The sequence below is a fragment of the Hemiscyllium ocellatum genome, chromosome 16 (assembly GCF_020745735.1).
Source record: "Hemiscyllium ocellatum isolate sHemOce1 chromosome 16, sHemOce1.pat.X.cur, whole genome shotgun sequence".
NCBI classification, from domain to species: domain Eukaryota; kingdom Metazoa; phylum Chordata; class Chondrichthyes; order Orectolobiformes; family Hemiscylliidae; genus Hemiscyllium; species Hemiscyllium ocellatum.
Window position 1 is genome coordinate 54,201,207 of NC_083416.1, and position 18,153 is coordinate 54,219,359.

The 18,153-nt window shown below is 38.9% G+C and overlaps 1 protein-coding gene across 1 annotated transcript in view; it reads left to right on the forward strand.

The window, feature by feature from the left end:
- LOC132823078 (cyclin-dependent kinase-like 2) overlaps positions 1 to 18,153 on the forward strand; it is a 79,972-nt gene that overhangs the window by 43,875 nt on the left and 17,944 nt on the right. The window contains exons 9-10 of the mRNA XM_060836618.1: positions 1,866 to 1,935; positions 16,526 to 16,690. Of these exons, the coding sequence (XP_060692601.1) occupies positions 1,866 to 1,935; positions 16,526 to 16,690 (235 nt within the window). The remainder of the gene's footprint in view (positions 1 to 1,865; positions 1,936 to 16,525; positions 16,691 to 18,153) is intronic.

Sequence of the window (18,153 nt, forward strand, 5' to 3'; positions counted from 1 at the left end):
ACAAGATCACTTCTCATTCTTCTAAATTCCAAATAATACTTCTATCTCTTCATGCTTTCTCCAGAGAATAGGAAAGCTGGTGAGGACTGGTGAAAAATAACTGTTCCACTTTGGCTCCATAATAGATACAAAGTTGCTTAGACATTCTGAAAATCTGCTTCCATTTCACCCACTGAAGAGTGCAGCTGTTTAACAAAGTCACATTTCTCTTCGTGATGTTTGTGATTACCCCTTTGTTTGAGTTTAGTGGTTTAAAGCCAGTCTCTTCCAAAAGATGGGACTATTCTGTGCAAATAAGGCACCATATTCTGAGGGAGTGGGATTGATATAGGTCATGTTCTATTTAGAGAACTTTTTTTCCCATAATTTGGAGCTGGATTGAAACCCAAGTCTCAGATATTTAGCCGACATTTGGATAAGTTATTTGAAAGAGTCACACAGTCAGGACAAAAGTGAGCCTGCAGAAATACAGGTTGTCCTGCTATAACGAGCATTTCATTAACACAAATCTGCTATAACACGATTGACGATTTGGGGACTCTGTTTCTAATGCACAAAATTTTAAAGCGTGTATTGGTTGTAACATGGTTCCAACCCCATTAGTTTAAATGGTGCTGCTTTTACATGATTTTCTTATAACAAGGGATTGTATGACAGTAGAAATACCACATTGTAGCAGTATTGCCTATACTATATTTGGAATTCCAGAAGACATTTGATAAGATGCCACATTAAATGCTATTGCAATAAAATTTCATGAGGTAGGAGGTGCCAAAAGAAAGTTGTAGACAGATAAAGGTAGGTTGAATAATTTGATAAAAATCTGATAAATGGAATATAATATGGGAAAAAGTGAACTTGTTCACTTAGGCAGAGAGAATTTAAAAATTACTTAAATGGCAATGGTTGCAGAATTCTGTGGTACAGAGGGATTTACGTGTTCTGCTGCATGAGTCACAAAATATTAGTATGCAGGTCCAACACATTATCAAGGGGGCAAGTGATTTGCTATCTTTTATTACAAAAGGAATTGAACATAAAATTAAAGATGTTATGATTCAATTATGCAAAGCATTGGTGAGATCATATCTTTAATATTTGTGTTGGTTTGATTTTCTTATTTAAGAAAGGATGAAAATGCATTGGAGGTTGTTCAGAGGTGGTTTACTAGATTGATACCTGGAATGAATGGGTTGTCCTATGAGATATATTGCATAGATGGGGCTTTTTTTTTGCCACTGGAGGTTAGAAGATTGAGGGGTGACTTGATTGTAATGTACAAGATCCTCAATAGTCATGACAAGGTCATGGAAAAGATGTTTGCTCTTGTGGATCAATTCAGAACTAGGGGGGTCACAATTTTAAAATTAGAGGTCACCCTTGTAGGGTAGAGATGAGGAGAATTTCTTTTCTCTCAGAGGATTGTGTAACTTTGAAATTCTGCCACAGAAGGCAATCGAAAAAAGAAGTAAAAAAAGGGCTCGTGGAGGCAGTGTCATTGAATATTTTCAAGATGGATGTTTGTAGAAACTTGTACAAAGGATTCAAAGGTTATTGGAAAGTAAATGGGAATGTAAAATTCAAAGCACAATTACATTAGCCATGATCTTATTGAATAGTGCAGCAGGCTCATGAGGCTGAATTATTTATTCATTTGTGGGATGTGGGCTTTGCTGGATAATCAGCATTTATTGCCCGCTCCTAGTTGCCCAAATGACTGTACCTAATTCATGTGTTCATATTCACTTACCATAACAATTAGTTTCCTAATAATATGCGCAAAAGGTCCTATCCTGTGTTTGGCTGGATCAGGCAAAGACACATTTCTTTTTTGTTGAGAATATAAACTTGTAATTTGTTTTCAGGGTGCAAGAAAAGGTGAAGGTGAAAGCCAGCCCTTGTAGCAGCCAGGCAGCAGAAATACTTGTAGCTCCAGTAAGTGATTAGATGACATGTACTTGCATTAAGGAAACATGGTTAACTTTTCATTCATAAAGATTATGTTTTAAAAGTGAAAGCATATTTTCTCCATTAACTAAATAGATGAAATATATATTTTGAAATAGTGCAGTACCCTACCTTAGACTCATATCTGTTTTCTTTTGTTTAATAAGCAAAGAAGAGTAAATATAGACTTTGATGTAACAGTGACATTAAATAATGCATGTGAAATCATAAAATCCATAGTATCTTTCCCCTTGTTCAATGTTAATAGTAACAGTATACTGTAATCATTGTAATTTTCTTTGATACTGCTTAAGGGTTAATATTTTGCCACTCTTGAAACCATTCAGCTGAGGATTTGGGCAGGATACTTATCTCCAAGCTTTGCTGAGGCTACCTTTGGTTTGCCCACCTAAGGCAGAGAATAGTAATTAGAGTTTGCCAGAATGGGTCCATTCTATGAATGGATTCTCCTGTACTCAGTGTTTCAATTTGATTGCGAGGTCAAGGTCAGGATTCAATTTTTCTTTCAATTTCTTACATTATTCTAGCATAGTGTAATGGCATATCATCCTGGCGTCTAATATGGCTGCCGTAACACCAGATTGAAGTTCTTTTTGACTTTACCCCACGTTCAAATGTTTTTGATTTATTTTTGTTCTCTCCCCTCCTCCCCCCAAAAACCAAATGTAATATAATTCGTCAGACAAAGAGACTGGGCAAACTAGCTGTTTCTGAACTTCTGTTGTTCAGAAATGTGACTCAAATTATTTTCTTTTAATTTGCATTTATTAGCCAACTCTGGTATTCTGATGATTTAAAAATAGTTTATTAAATTTCTGGAATGGTGTGTTTATCAATATAAATAACATATAATCAATGTTGACAATAAAAAGAATTCTATACGTTAGGAAAGAAAGCAAGCCTAAAACAGCTAACATAGTTTATGCACTGTGTCTTGTAGCGAATATTCTAGGTTGCAGTCCCAGATTGTTACACCAGGGCTTCCTTGAAGAAAGAAATCTGAATTGTTCGAGAAAACCCATCAGCTATTTTCTTTATGAATATCCAGGCAGACTGTTTACTGTGTCCACTCCACACAATACACTCACTTTCACAAATCACGAACAGTTCCATTTCAATACTCTGCAACTGCTGTACGTGTCAAACAGCAACACATTGCAGAGGTCCATATCTATTTTTATAGCAGTTGCCATAGTTGACTGTATTAATTATTAACATTGATTATCGCTCAACTTGAAGATTACGTCTACTGAGGGTCCTGGGTTTCTGCCCTGGGTCTTTCTGTGACTAAACGGCTGATTCTCAACCCAGAGATCTTTGGAGACATAGGGCAGGACATCCTAAAAGGTAATGCAGGATTTGCTTCCATTTCTTTTTTTTATTAGTAAATTAGCAGAGGGAGAAGTAAGCCATTGAAGATATTTGAAAGCAAGGATGAGAATTTTCAAATGAAGACACTGTTTGATTGGTAATCAAGGTCAATCAATGCTGGATAGGTGAGCTAAGTTTGTTGTGAGTGAAGACATGGACAGCAGAGGTTTGGATGACCTCAAGTTTACAGAATGTAGAATATAGGTGTGTGTTGGAATAGTCAAGTTCAGTCATGGATGAAAGATTCAGCAGCAGATGATCTGAGACAGGGTGAGGTCAAGCAATATTATGGAGTTGAAAATGGCCAGTCCTACAGATGTCATAAATATAAGGTTGGAAGCTCATCTCAGAATCAAATGTGCTACCAAGTTGCAAACCAACTAGCTTAATCACAGACAATTGTCAAAGAGAAGGATGGAATCAGTAGTTAGGGAATAAAGTTTGGAATGGAAACTAAAGCAATGGTTTTAGTTTTCCCAGTATTTTATTTGATTCTTTTGGATGAAATTGTCAGTTAGTACAAGAATCCTTCACGCACTGTAATTCATATTCATCATAATTTGATAATGCCTTTCTGAAATATTCCAATATCTATCTACTGTAGTATTTCTATAAAGTGGTCCTTGTAGCTCCAGCATGGAAAAGGGTAATAGCTTTGAATCATTGAAAGGCTCATGACAGACAGTTAGCAATCTCTAATTTAGACCTAAGATGTTGCTGCAATACTTTGATATGTACTTGGCATTCTGAACCAACATTGTATCTGGTACAATTAGATACACAAAAGTGAAGTAAGCATGAGAGATGGTTTCATTTTCCATTCCCATCTTATAGCAGAGCTCAGCCACTAAGCTCAAGTCAGATTCTAGGAACCTATTGATCTGAGTTCAAACATCAACCTATTCTCACTCGCTGCCTGTCAGAAGTAGAATGAGTGTTTATGATTAGTGATTTGCAAACTAAGCAAAGTCCTTCTTTGACTCCCTTAGGTGTTGCTGATCTGCTGATTTCCCATTGCTGAAAGATCTTTGATATTATGCTGACGTATAATTTCTAAGGTGTCTTAAAGATGTCCTATTATGTTTGATCGGCATACTGATACCAGATTTGTCCTAAATGTTCACTTGTGTAATATGAACACTTCTGTTAAGTCGTAACGGTTGTTGTCCATCCATGATTGCCCTTTAGAAGCAGTGGTGAGTTACCTACTTGAAGTGCTGCAGGGTAGTGAAGGCAATCCCACAATGCTATTAGTGAAAGTGTTCAAGGAATTTGACCTAGTGTTGTTATGGGAACAATGATATATTTCAAAATCAGGATTGTGTGTGGAACTTGTGGTGGTGATGTTCCTAAGTGTTTGCTCCCCTTGTTTTTCCAGATAGTATATGGAAAGAGTGGTCAACAGGGGCATAATGAATTTCTGCAGCACACCTTGTAGATAATACACATTGTGCTGGCTCAGGAAGGTGTTATTGTTTAAGGTGGAGGATGAGGTGAAGTGGGCTGTTTTGCCTTGGATAGTGTTAAACCTGATTGTTATTACTTCTGCATTTATTCAGGAAAGTGGAGTTAGTTCCATTATATTCCTGACTTGTGCCTTGTAAATCGTGGACTTGGCCCCATTTATAAAAGTCTATAGTTCCTGAAGAAGATTGCAAAAATTTTTGTTTGTTCAAACGGCCTAAAAATACAGAATTAAGTCTATACATATAAATATTGGCCCCTTAGACAACATATTTTGCAAAAGTTCAATTTCTGTTATTACATTTCTGATTAAACCAATTTTTGAATTAACTTGAGATATATCAAGATGACAGCTGTCAAGTTAGGGTATGGACTTGCACATGCACAATATTTGTCCCAAGAATTCCCAGGTCCAATGCTGCACAGATAGTCAAAGTCATATGATTAAACACCATTCCAAATCTCATGCTTTCTCTATATAATCAAGCAGAACCTTAACAATAATCTGGGAAGAATGCTATTATTCATGTTTACACTGTTATTCCTATAACCTCTATGCTGATAAATAGGGGTCAGAGATAATTAGTCAAATTCTGACCCATTGTGCTGCCTTATCCCCAGGTTTACTTCCATTCTAAATCATCTGAGAAAAATTTGTTTTAGAAAATACTATCGATATTATTGTAGCTACATGTTAGAATTTGGCTGGAGGGTGAGAGAATACAACAGAATAAAACTAAGTAATATCCTTTAAAAAAGAAATTGGCTAAATAAGAGACAATGGTGTTCTCTATGCAGAATTAAAAATGATTAGCAAACTCATTGGTAAATGCTTTTAAAGAAAAGGTGCTGCTAATTGGAAATAGAGCACATTTACATTTCAGGGGTTTTCTAATTTTCTTACTCTAAGTAATTTTGGTTTTATTATGTATATATTTTGATGGTAAGTGCAACCTCCTCCCAAAGTGTCTATTCTTATTAGAAATCTTGGTAAACTTATGACAACATGCTGTGAAATGAAAAGTTAATTAATTAATTCCTTTAAATTTTCATAAGGCTCCATGTAGACAAATTGTTTTAGTTTTAAAGTATCAAACGAATTTATTTCTCAGATGACAAACAGCTGCATAAGAAAATATGTTACAATATATCCACCTAAATCCCTGTGTGAAAATTAATAAAAAGATAGCTATCCTAAAAACAAAATAATGCTTTATAAGTAGCATTTCAATGTTCTTTTTTACTTTCTTCAAGCAGCTCTGATTGGTTTCTTTCCCGAGATTTTCTAACTGCTCGTAATTTAATCAGAAGTCTATTTAATACCTACCTGAATTACTGGAATTTAGTGAATTTTGAGTATTCAAACTCTTAAATCAAAAAAGAACAGTCAGTCACAGATGAGTTCAAATGTTCTCTCTCTCTCTCAAGCATATAAGTAACTAAACTTGCAACACTAGATTAGGATAGTCACAATATCCTGGCTTTAGTTGGTTGCTGGATACCGTGAGCATTTTCTATTTAAAAGGACACCCACTGTTTCAAACTGGACAAAAATACTGAACTTTGCCATGGTTACTAAGGCTCTCCTTTTTCAGTTGAGAGTATTAATGGAGTGGTGGAACTTCACAAGTGAAGATTGTCCTAAAACAGATTGTTATTGAAATAATGATTTTGCTGAACACAGATACGCTGTTTAACATTAATGTAAATCAAAAAGGGGTTGGTTGGAGTGAATGCGTACCTACATGACCAAGGAAATCAGAGTTTGGTGGGGAGTGGGGGGAGGGGTAAAAGGAAGTAGGGCAAGCAGGTAGGTATCCTTTTCCTTATTAATGGTGCTGACAGAGTATTGGTTGGCCACCCTAGAACCTTAATAACTGGCGATTGGTCAGAGTCCAGCAGTCAGTGATATATGAAACATCGGAAATGTCCTAGCCAGAGGATTCACCTGAAAGTAAGTGACTAGGTTCATGCGCAGTCAGTACGTTCCATTTAATTTGCTTCAATAGTTGTTTTAATACATTAGAGTAAACACCATGTTGACTCACAGAATTATGCAAATTAGAAGAAGGAGTCTAGAGGACAATTCAGCATGAGACTTCACCTGAGTTCGATAGAAAGGAGACTACCTTTCAAAAATCACCTGTAGTGGAATCAGAGAAGCAAATGGGATGCAATGCTTCCAGGTGTACCTCCATAGAAATTGAGTCTATATCTACTTATCAAGCCACTGAGAAAAAATGCCTGTCTAGTTCTTCAGGTAGGCTATCCTCCTTTCTCTCATTGGCCTTTCTTCCAAAGTCATACCAACATTGTTAGTAACTTTAATTGGATGTGTGGAGAGTAATCAATTCAGTGATGTTCTTTGTTAGATTTGATCTTGAGGGTTTGTGTATTTTCTTATTCTTTCATAGGATGTGAGTATTGCTGACAAGGCCAGCCTTTATTGCCCATTCTTTTACCTTTTGTGCAAATTGCCACAAGCTACCTTTTAGTTCAGCAAATTATTCAGAAATCTCACAGACAATCAAATACTGAAAAAAAAACTTAAACTTTATTGCATGTAGCAACCAGAATAAGACCCCACAAGTAAGCAACTTATGCTTCACAACCCAACTTATATACAGTACTACACAAAGTTACATTTATGTGATACCCGTATTGGCCACTTTTTTCTGTCTCTTTTATTAACTTGTGAATCCACATGCCTTTGGTTCTAAGATGTTAACGATATAAAATGCAGTGTTATTAGTGATATCTCCTGCTTGACTAGCAAGTTGAATATCATCATTCAATGCAGCAAATACATGTTTAACTTGAGAAGTTAATTGATTTAATCAAACACTTATAGCACTAATGTCTAGGCCATGACTGTACAAAAACCTGCACTGTCAATGCCTGCAGCATCTCCCCTCATACATCTGCAGTTCGTATTTTTCTTTTCAATTATGTAACCCTCTTGATTAAATAATGCCTTTAACAATTCGCTAGTTTTGATGATAACAATGTGCTAGTTGGAGTTATTTTCTCTTCCACTGCATATTCAATAGGCCAGACTTTGGTGTCAAAGTATGCCTTTCTTTGTTTCTGTTTCTTCCCCATGTTTATTGCTGCTGCTTGATCAGCAGCCTGTATACTCTGCATTAGGGTTCCCATAGCTTTCTCATGAGTAAGAGCTTAAAATTCTAGTTTAAAGAGGCTAAGCCCCTATAATCCCTCAGTTCCTTTCATGGGTGTCCCTATCATTAGTGCATGTTGGGTAAAATCTGTGGAGCTGGATAGAGTGTTGCTCACAATCATTAAAGTGTAAGGGAGAATGTCACTCCATTGATCACCTATCTGTTGTGCAACTTTCTGAATCCTTCACTTTAAGGTTCTGTTTATCCTTTCACTTAACTGAGGATGGCATGCTATGTGGAATTTCTGATCTATTCCTAACAGAGCCATTATATGTTGCATAACCTGGCTGGTAAAATGTATCCTTCAGTCTGACTCAACTTGCGGGGAGTCCCCACCTAGTAAATTTTGTGAGTGCAGTTGGCTGCTGTGAAAACATGTTTTTCTTTCGCACTAACTTGACATGAATTTATTGAGAACACTGGCTGATTTAACTGTCCAAAATTAGTCTTAATGCGGTGGCAATAGCCTCAAGATGGTGAAATTATTATATATGTAGGAAGGAAATAGAAGCAGAAGTGGAGCATTAAGTCCTTTGAGCCTGCGCAGCCCCTCAGTAAGAACATGGCTGACCTTTTGGACTGACCAATAAGACAAAACACCCTTCCCCCATCCATTTTGTCAAAATCATCTGAAGGAATTCTGGAACAAACATAGAAAATGTTGGAGAAACTCAACAAGTCTGGAACCATCTGTTGAGAGAAAAACAGAGTTAACATTTCAAGTCTAAACATTAACCCTTATTTTTATGTTCATAATAAAGGATTGCATTCCATTAGACTCCTTGATTGTATTCTGTATTTGCAAAATAATGTTTTGTGGCTTGTGAACCAGAGCACCTAAAGCTGTCTGCACATTGGAATTCCACAGTTAATCTCCACTGAAATAATATCTTGTTTTTCACCTTTTTTCTATCAAAGTGAACAACTTCATTTTTTTCCCACAATATTCTCCATCTGCCAGTTCTTTGCCACTCATGAACTTTTCAATGTCTGTCTGCAACCTCCTTATGTTTTTTTTACACCATACTTTCCTACATTTCTTGATGTTCGTCAGCAAATGTAGCTGCCATTCCTTTACTTTCCTTGTCTAAATAATTGATATTAATTGTAAAACATTGAGACCCCAGCATAGACTCCTACAGGACTCCACTCATCACATCCTGCCAAAGACCCATTTTTGCATACACAGCTATCTAATCAATCTTTGTCCAATCTCATATGTTACCCTCCACACCATGAGTTCATATTTCCCAAATTAACTTCTGTTGTGGCAACTTATCAAATGCATTCTTGAAATTCAAATACAATACATTTGTTGAGTCCCCTTTACCACAGCACCTGTTATTCCTTCAGAGGACTCCAATAAATTGGTTAAACATAATTTCCCTTTGACAAAATCACTCAGACTTCCCAAATATCTGAGCACAATTATCATCTCTTTAATGACCAGTTCAAAGATCTTTCCTACAACAGACATCAAGCTCTCTGGCTTATATTGTCCTGTTTTCTCCCTCTTTCCCTTATTGAATTGAAGGGTTAAAATTGATTCTTTCCATCTGATGGAACTGTTCCTGAATTGAGAGAATTTTGGACAGTTCCCTGCTAATGTTGATGTTTTGTAGGGTCCCACCTCTGTGCGGTCAAAGCACTTGCCTATTTCAGGTGATAAATGGTGGAACTGGTCAGAATGCTCCCTGACATGGTATGTTTTGTTTAGTACTTATTTACTTAATTGACCCAAAATTACACAGTGGGGACCCATTTGCTCCAACTAGACATTCACAACCTTTAGAACTTTTAGAGATCAATGAAACAAAACATTCAGATATCTATTTTGCCACTGGTTTCCAATTCATTTTAGAGAAAGGTATACGTACATTTTGTATTGAACATACTCACATGCATTATACGACATTTACTTTAGTAAAATAACATTAGCCAATCACAATCCTAATTCCCTAGTTTCTACAGATCTATTTATAATAATTGAGAATTCTCCATGCTCCTGTTTCTTGGACATATCTTGGTAGCTTCTGCAAATTTGTAGATTATTTCCCCAATGTTTAGATTATTAATAGCAATTGGAAAGGGTAATGTTCTTCCCATCAACTGATGGGGAGGTGATGGCCTAGTGGTATTATCACTGGACTGTTAATGAGACTGAGGAAATTTACCAGGGATCCAGATTCAAATCCTGCCAGGGCAAATAGTGAAATTTGAATTCCATTAAAATCTGGATTGAAGAGCCTAATGATGCCCATTGTCAATTGCTGGGGACAAACCCATTTTGTGCACTAATGTCCTTGAGGGAAGCAAACTGGCCTACATGTGACTCCAGATCCACAGCAATGTGGTTAATTCTTGAATGCCCGATGGACAATAAATTCTGGCCTACATAACGATGCCCTTGTGCGGTGAATGAATAAAAAAACTAATGCTGGATGTCATTTTAGATTGGCTTTCAGCCTGTTCCCAATCCAGTACAGTCTGTTAATACTCAGGATTCAATTTTGTACAGGAGCATCTTATTCATTATCTTATTAAAAACTTTCTAAAAGTTTACACAGGTAATACTGGAAGACATTGGTAATGTCACTGGACAATTGATCCAGACTAGTGCTTTGGAGACATTGATTCAAACTGCATCACGGCAGCTGGTAGAATTTGAATTCAACAAATAAATCTGGCCATTGTTATGGCCATTGTCATAAAAACCCAGCAGGTTCATGAATACCCTCTAGGAAAGTAAAACAGTCATCTTTACCGAGACTGGCCTGCAAGTGACTCTGGTCCCACAACAATGTGGTCAATCTTAACTGTCCTCTGAAATGGCTGAGGAAGTCACCCAGTTCAGAGGCAGTTAAGGAATTGCAGTAAATTTTGGACTTGCCAGTAAAGCCTGTATTCTGTGAATAAAAAAATGATGGAAGGTGCCACCTTTGAGACATTAAATTAAACTAAAGCTTCATCTGCTTACTCAAGGTGTGAATGTAAAAAATTCCATGGTATGATTTAGAAGAAAAGCAGAATGTTATCCCTGGTGTTGGGAACACATCATATTATCATATTATTGTTTGTGAGGACAGAGTGGGTGCTGTGTTTCCTATACTACAGTGACCACATTTCAAAAGTACTCAGTGTAAGAGTATGTAAAGCCTCTTCTGGGCTTAAATGCCTGCCATTTTATCAGATAATAAAATTGCAGCTGAATTGATTTTGGCTTCAATGCCACTTTCCTGCCTGCCCTCATAACACTTGACTTCCTTGTAGATCTGTCTCACTCAGAATTCAATACATTCAGTGAACCAACCACAACTGCTGTCTGGGATGGGAAAGAATGTTCTCCTCATCTTAAACCTGACATGGGAGACCCCTTATTTGGAAACAGTGCCCCTTAGTTTTATATTCCTTTATCAAACATTCTTTCAGCATTTACCCTGTCAAGCTTCTCAAAATCTTACTTATTTCGATTTAACCATATCTCATTCATCTAAACTCCACAGGTCCAAGCCCAGTCTCTTCTATTTGAAGGTCACTTCATCCCAAGTGAGCCTTCTTTAAACTGCCTCCAATGCATGTATGCCCTTCCTTAAATGAGGAGACCAAAGCTGTTTGGAGTACTCTTGGAAAAAGTGAGGATGGCAGATGCTGGAGATCAGATTTGAAAAGTGTGGTGCTGGAAAACCACAGCAGGTCAGGCAGCATCTGAGGAGCAGGAGAATCAACGTTTTGGGCATAAGCCCTTCATCAGGAATGTGGTGGGGGGAAGGGGACTGAGGGGAAGATAGCTGGGAAAATGATAGATGTAGGTGGGGGGTGATGGTGATAGGTCAGAGCAGAGAGTGGAGTGGGAAGGAAGATGGACAGATGGGACAATTCAAGACGGTGGCACTAAGTGAGAGGGTTGGATCTGGGATGAGGTGGGAGGAGGAGAGATGAGGAAACTGGTGAAATTGATGTTAATGCCATGTGGTTGGAGGGTCCCAAGGTGGAAGAAGAGGTGTTTTCCCTCCACGCATCAAGTGGCTAGCATTTGGCAGTGGAGGAGGCCCAGAACTTGCATGTTCTTGATGGAGTGGGAGGGGGAGTTGAAGTGGTTGGCCACAGGATGGTGGGGTTGTTTGGTGTGTGTGTCCTAGAGATGTTCTCTCAAACGTTCCACAAGTTCTTCCCAGTGAAGAGGAGACCACATTGAGAGCAACGGACACTGTAGGTGAGGTGTTTGGATGTTCAGGAAAATCTCTGCCAGATGTGGAAGGATCCTGTGGGGACTTAGATGGAGATGAGGGAGGAGTGTGGTCACAATTTTACACTGCTTGCACAGCAAGAGAAGGTGCTGGGTGTGGAGGGTGGTTTGGTGGGGGGCATAGACCTAACGTGGGAGTCATGGATGGAATGGTCTCTGTGGAATGATGGTAGGGGTGGGGAGGGAAATATATCTCTGCTGGTGGGGTCTGATTGTAGGTAGTGGAAATGGTGGAGGATGATACGCTGTATCCAAAAATTGGTGAGGTGGAAGGTGAGAACCAAGAGCATTCTATCCTTTTTGCGGTTGGATGGGTGGGGTTCAAGGGCAGAGATGCAGGAAGTGGAGGAGATGCACTGGAGGGCATTGTTGACCACATGTGAGAGGGAATTGTGGTTCTTGAAATAGGAGGCCATCTGGGATGTTCTGGAGTGGAATTGCTCTTCCTGGGAGCAGAAACGGCAGAGGCGGAGAAATTGGGAATAATGGATAGCATTTTTACAGGGGTGAGGGTGGGAGGAGGTGTAACCCAGAAAGCTGTGGGAGTCAGTGGATTTGAAATAGATGTCCGTTTTGAGTCGTCGCCAGAAATGGATTCAGAGTGGTCCAGGAAGGGGAGGGAGGTGTCCGAGATGGTCCAGGTGAACTTGAGGGTCAGGGTGGAAAGTATTAGTGAAGTTAATGAACTGTTCAACCTCCTCTTGTGGGAGCATGAGGTGGCGATGATAGGGTCATCAATGTGGTGGAGAAAAATGTGGGCAATGGTGCCAGTATCACTACGGAAGATGAACTGTACTGTCTTTAAATCCCTTTGCAATTACTGCAATATTTTGACCACAGAATTTCCTGGGTGGACAATAATATTTGTTACAGGTGTTTGCTGCTGTTGCCAATGAAATAGCAAGACTTCCTTATTTTTACTCTCCATTCACCTTGCATTAATGGTCAACATTCCATTTGCTTTCTGAATTACTTGCTGCACCCACACCTGTCATTCCCCGGCATCTCCAAACTAATTAATATAAAGGGATCATTACAAGATATCAAGGTGATGGTGTCAAAACAGAGCAGCTGTGTGTAACCCCACCATACTGTTCTGTGTTAGTAAAATCTTCCTCACTGTTCTGTTTTGACACCATCACCTTGATAACTTGTTATGATCTCTCTAGATTACTGTAATTAGTTTGTACAGTTTTGGATTGCTTGTTACTTTGGTTAAATCCTTGTCATGTGACTCTTATACCTATCATGTTAATCCAGCCATTTGGTTTGTCTCTAGCACCACCTTATTTTTGATTTTCTGTAATTATCTCTCTGCTGTAACTAATCTGATCATAGGTCATCCCTTCACTTGCTCCTCAGCTGTTGACACTTTACTCACACTGTTTGACACTTTTGATCACTTGCAAAACCTTGTTATTCTGCCTGTGGAATCCCCACTCAAATTATTTGGATTATTTTTTGACATTCTTATCTATCTGGAATTATCTTGCAATGATCTCTCTGCAGATAAAATACGTGCCTGTGCGCTTCCCTCCACTTCACCTGACAAAGGAGCAGCACTCCAAAGCTTGTGATTTCAAACCTGTTGGATTATATCCTGGCATTGTGTGACTTGCTACTTTGTCCACCACAGTCCAACACTGGCACTTCCACATGATTGGGTGTAGACCCACTCTTCCAGCAGGTATCATTGAATAGCGATCAGGAGTGGGAATCTTTACTGAGTCATATCCGAGAGAACTTTTCATTTGAAAACAACTGTAGCACACTTGTCTTTATTCTAGCTGTGATTAACTAAATCAATTTATAAGTGAAGACAGTGGCTGTCTTGTGGTATAGTGGTAGTGTCCCTGCTCCTGGATAGGAGAAGCCTCGATTCAAGTCCCACCTGCTCCAGAGGTCTGTAACGACATCTCTGAACTGGTTGATTAGAGAAATAAGCACAAACAATATTTGGAATGTTTCCGCTAAAAAGCAGATTTTTTGAGTCCTTTATATGTATATTGAATAACTCAGTGGGGTCAGAGAAGAGGTCAACATAAATCAACTCAATTAAAATTGGGATGTCATTGGTGGCTTATTTAGTAGCATTCTCACCTTTGAGTTCAAGTCCATTCAGTGCATAAGAACAGAAATAAATCCATATTAGGTACACTCAATAAGGTTCCCCAAAATGTTCCTTTTTCAGCAGTTTTTGAGGAATTCACATATTTGATGATAGAAGAAAAGCAAAGAAAGACAAGCATTACGTTATATGTTTCATGACCACTGGTTGACTCAGAGGTCTTTTTGGCCAATAAAGTTTGACAAACTTATTAGAGTCTTTGAAAATGTAACTATTACGGTCATATCGGAGAACTGGGAGACTTCATGTATTTGGATTTCCAAAACCTTTTGATGAGGTATTCTGGACTGACACTGTGTGGCATGACCTAGACATCAGCTACCAGTATTTACGTTTGGTGGGCCTAGTCATTTGTAAATCTTGGTGGCACCCTGTATGTTGATGTGTCCCTTAGCAGACAGCAATAATGGCTGACAATTACGAGATAGTCCATAAAATTGATCCTTTTGCCTGTCAACTCTCATAATTTCAAAAGGGATAGGAAATGAGAGACAGAATTGCAAACATGTAGCCAAGGTAAAGAACAGATAGTTGGGAACTTCCCAAGGTCTGATCCTCAGATCTGAAAGTACTGACAGCGGAGGTGAAAATCAGAAGCTGAAGTGACTCCATTATAATAAGGTGGGACACATCTGTTCAGAATGCTAAAAGTTATGAGGGAAACCCATGAGACTTAAGAGATCTCAGAATAAGTTCTACAATGGAACTCCAAAGAAAAAGCTATGGATTGAAGTGTTGCTTTAACTATAGCTGAGACTGATGGTAAACACTATTGTGAGTACAAGAGTAGTACATAGGGTAAATGAGTGATACAAAGGTTTTTGTCTCAAGGAAAGATAACCCCTTTTTCTTCAAATGAATTATTCAAACCCATAACTAAGAGATTCAGGGGTTAATCAAACCTCTTATGGTCCCTCCTGAGAGTTCATTGAAAGACAAAGTGTTGGTAAATGGGATAAGTGGAGAGTATGTTCTATTCCACTAGACAAAGTCCAATTGAAATGTAACATGCTGTCTGGACTAGTGGTATCTGAGGTAGTTAAGAAATTACCTGTGAATGAAGTTGATTTATTTCTGGGGAATGATTTAGCAAAATTGAAAGTTATATAGTGTAAGTTATATTCACAAAAATGGAGATATCCTCCCAGACTATAGATGAAAAATGGATGGTTGTTCAAAAAATAATGGTACTACCCAAATAATGTAAGGTGATTTTACAAGTAGCACATAAAGTTCCTATGGCTAGCATGTAGGTGTATAGAAAACACAAGCATTGCAAAACAGGTATATGTCATGGAAAGGACTTTATAAAGATGTTATGCAGTTCTGGAGAACATCTCATACATGTCCAGCAGCAAGAAAACCTCAACATGTAATTAAACCAACGCCTTTAATACCTACACTAACTTTGAAGAAGCATTTAGTTGAGTGTTAGTAGATTGTCTCAGAATATTATCAAAATGAATTAAGGTTATCAGATATACTTTATGGGTATGACAACCAGATTCCCAGAAACTATTCCTTTGAGGACAATTATATCTAGGGTAGAGAGTGAAAATGCTAATGCACTTTATTTTATGGACTGTCAATTGAAATACAATCTGATCAGAGTTCTAACTTCATGTCTGAAATTTTCCAGGAGATCATTAGCACTTTGGGTATAAAACATTTGAAGTCAACTCTGTATCATTCTTAAACACAGGAAGCTTTGGAGAGAGAGACCATCAGTCACTCAAACCCGTGATTAAGGTATACAGTAATAATTACCAACAGAACTGGGACAGAGAATTGGATTTCCTAGTATTTGCTACTAGAGATTCCCCAATTTTGTTGAATCAAATTGAATTAATTTGTGATCCTGAGAGTAGAGGTGCATTAAAATTGATTAGGGAGAGGAAGATCTAAGATGGCGATCTGAGTATATGCTGTGCTGGGCTCTGTGCCATACTTTCCTGGCAAGGTGGACCTTTACCCCCACCTCGCTTACCACCCTTAGGAGAAAAATCGATAATAAAAGGTTACTGAGCATCTGGAGCTATTAGGATTGTAGTTTGACAGCTCTAAGATCAAGATGAAGGCGAATCAAGGAAAAGGGACGAAAGGAGTACAACAGGCAGGACACTCCTCTACTGCATCGGGGATACCTGTAGCCGTTGCTCAAATTCCCAGGGCGGCCCTTTTGGATTCAATGGGGCAGCAGCATTTACTGGCAAACTACGAGAAAAGATTGAAGCAGCGATGGATCCAGTGCTGAAGAAGCAGGAGATTCAAAGACTGGACCGAAGAGTAGAAGCAGTGGAACAGAGGACCGCGGCATTGGAAACTATGGCAGAGGTCTCGGGAGGAAGGATCTGAACACTGGAAAACCAGATTTGAGTCCTTCAGGAACAAGTGGACAACCTGGAAAACAAAAGTAGAAGAAAAATCTTACGGCTCGTGGGTCTGCCAGAATGCAAGGAAGGCGAGGACCTTGTTGGTGTCCTGGAGAAGTGGCTTCCCAAGTTCCTGGGGCTGGAGTTGGAGTTGGGCCTGGTGAATGTTCAGTAGGCCCACCGGATCACAAAGCCCAGATCCGGGCCAGACCCGTGCCCCTGCCCAGTCCTAGTGCGACTCCAGCACTATAAAGAAATACAGTTAGTGATTGAAACAGCAAGAAGACTGGAAAAGATTCACAGGCTTTAACATACCAAGGCTCAAGAATAATGTTCTTTCAAGACTTCAGGAGCCATAATTAAGCAGAGAAAGGCATTTGATGAAGTTAAGAGAAAATTAAGGGATCTGAACATTTAATATTCCTTGATGTACCCGGAGGTGTTGTGTTTTGCTCATGGAGGGACAGTATATAATTTTGATTCAGCAGAAAAGGCAAGGGACTTTGTGAATTCTATGAAATAAAGGACTCAGGTCTGGAGTGGGGGTGTAGAATGGGCACTGTTGCGGACAATGGTATAGCTTTTCTTTACTTTTACTGCCCCATTTTTTTCTCCTCTCTTCCCTTTTTTGTGGTAATCTGTTTCATTTATTTTGCACTACCTTGGTGCAAAACCTGATTTATTTATCATTTCAGTCAGTTGGTTATTGTCAGGTTTTCTTTTGCTGCTGTCCTTTTGTTTTTGGATTGGGGGTTGCTATACCTGTGGTTAATATGTATGGAGAAGGGGTGTGTGTGTGTGTGTTTGGGGGGGGAGGGGGGTGAGTTGAGGGTGGACATCCATTGTTAACTCTCAGAATATAAATAGCATGTTTTCTTTATCTGTGTATTGCCTGGGATTGGGGCGTGGCCTCAGCTGCAAGGAGCCAGGATGGTTTCAAGGATTAGGTAAAAATAATGACAGCAGATGCTGGAAACCAAATTCTAGAGTAGCGTGGTGCTGGAAAAGCACAGCAGTTCAAACGTCGATTTTACTGCTCCTCGGATGCTGCCTGAACTGCTGTGCTTTTCCAGCACCACTCTACTCCAGAATTTGGTTGCAAGGGGGGAGATCCCTCGTGAATTGGGTGTTTGTTTCAGTTAAGTGAAGTGGCTAGTTTTTTAGTTGGAGTAGTTTTTAGACTTTATAGAGTTAATTTTTTTTTGCTCACCACACCTCAGATAAGCTTCCTCCTTTTGGGAAACCATGGGCTGCCCTGGACAACCATGGCTAGCGATTTGTTCAGGTGGTGCATCTGGAATGTAAAAGGGAGCCATTCCCCCATTAAAAAAAAGGAAGGTACTGGGAAGGAAAGGGTTGACATCCCCATGCTGCAGGAGACGCATTTAACTGAAAAGGAACATCCGAAACTGCAGCAGGGGTGGG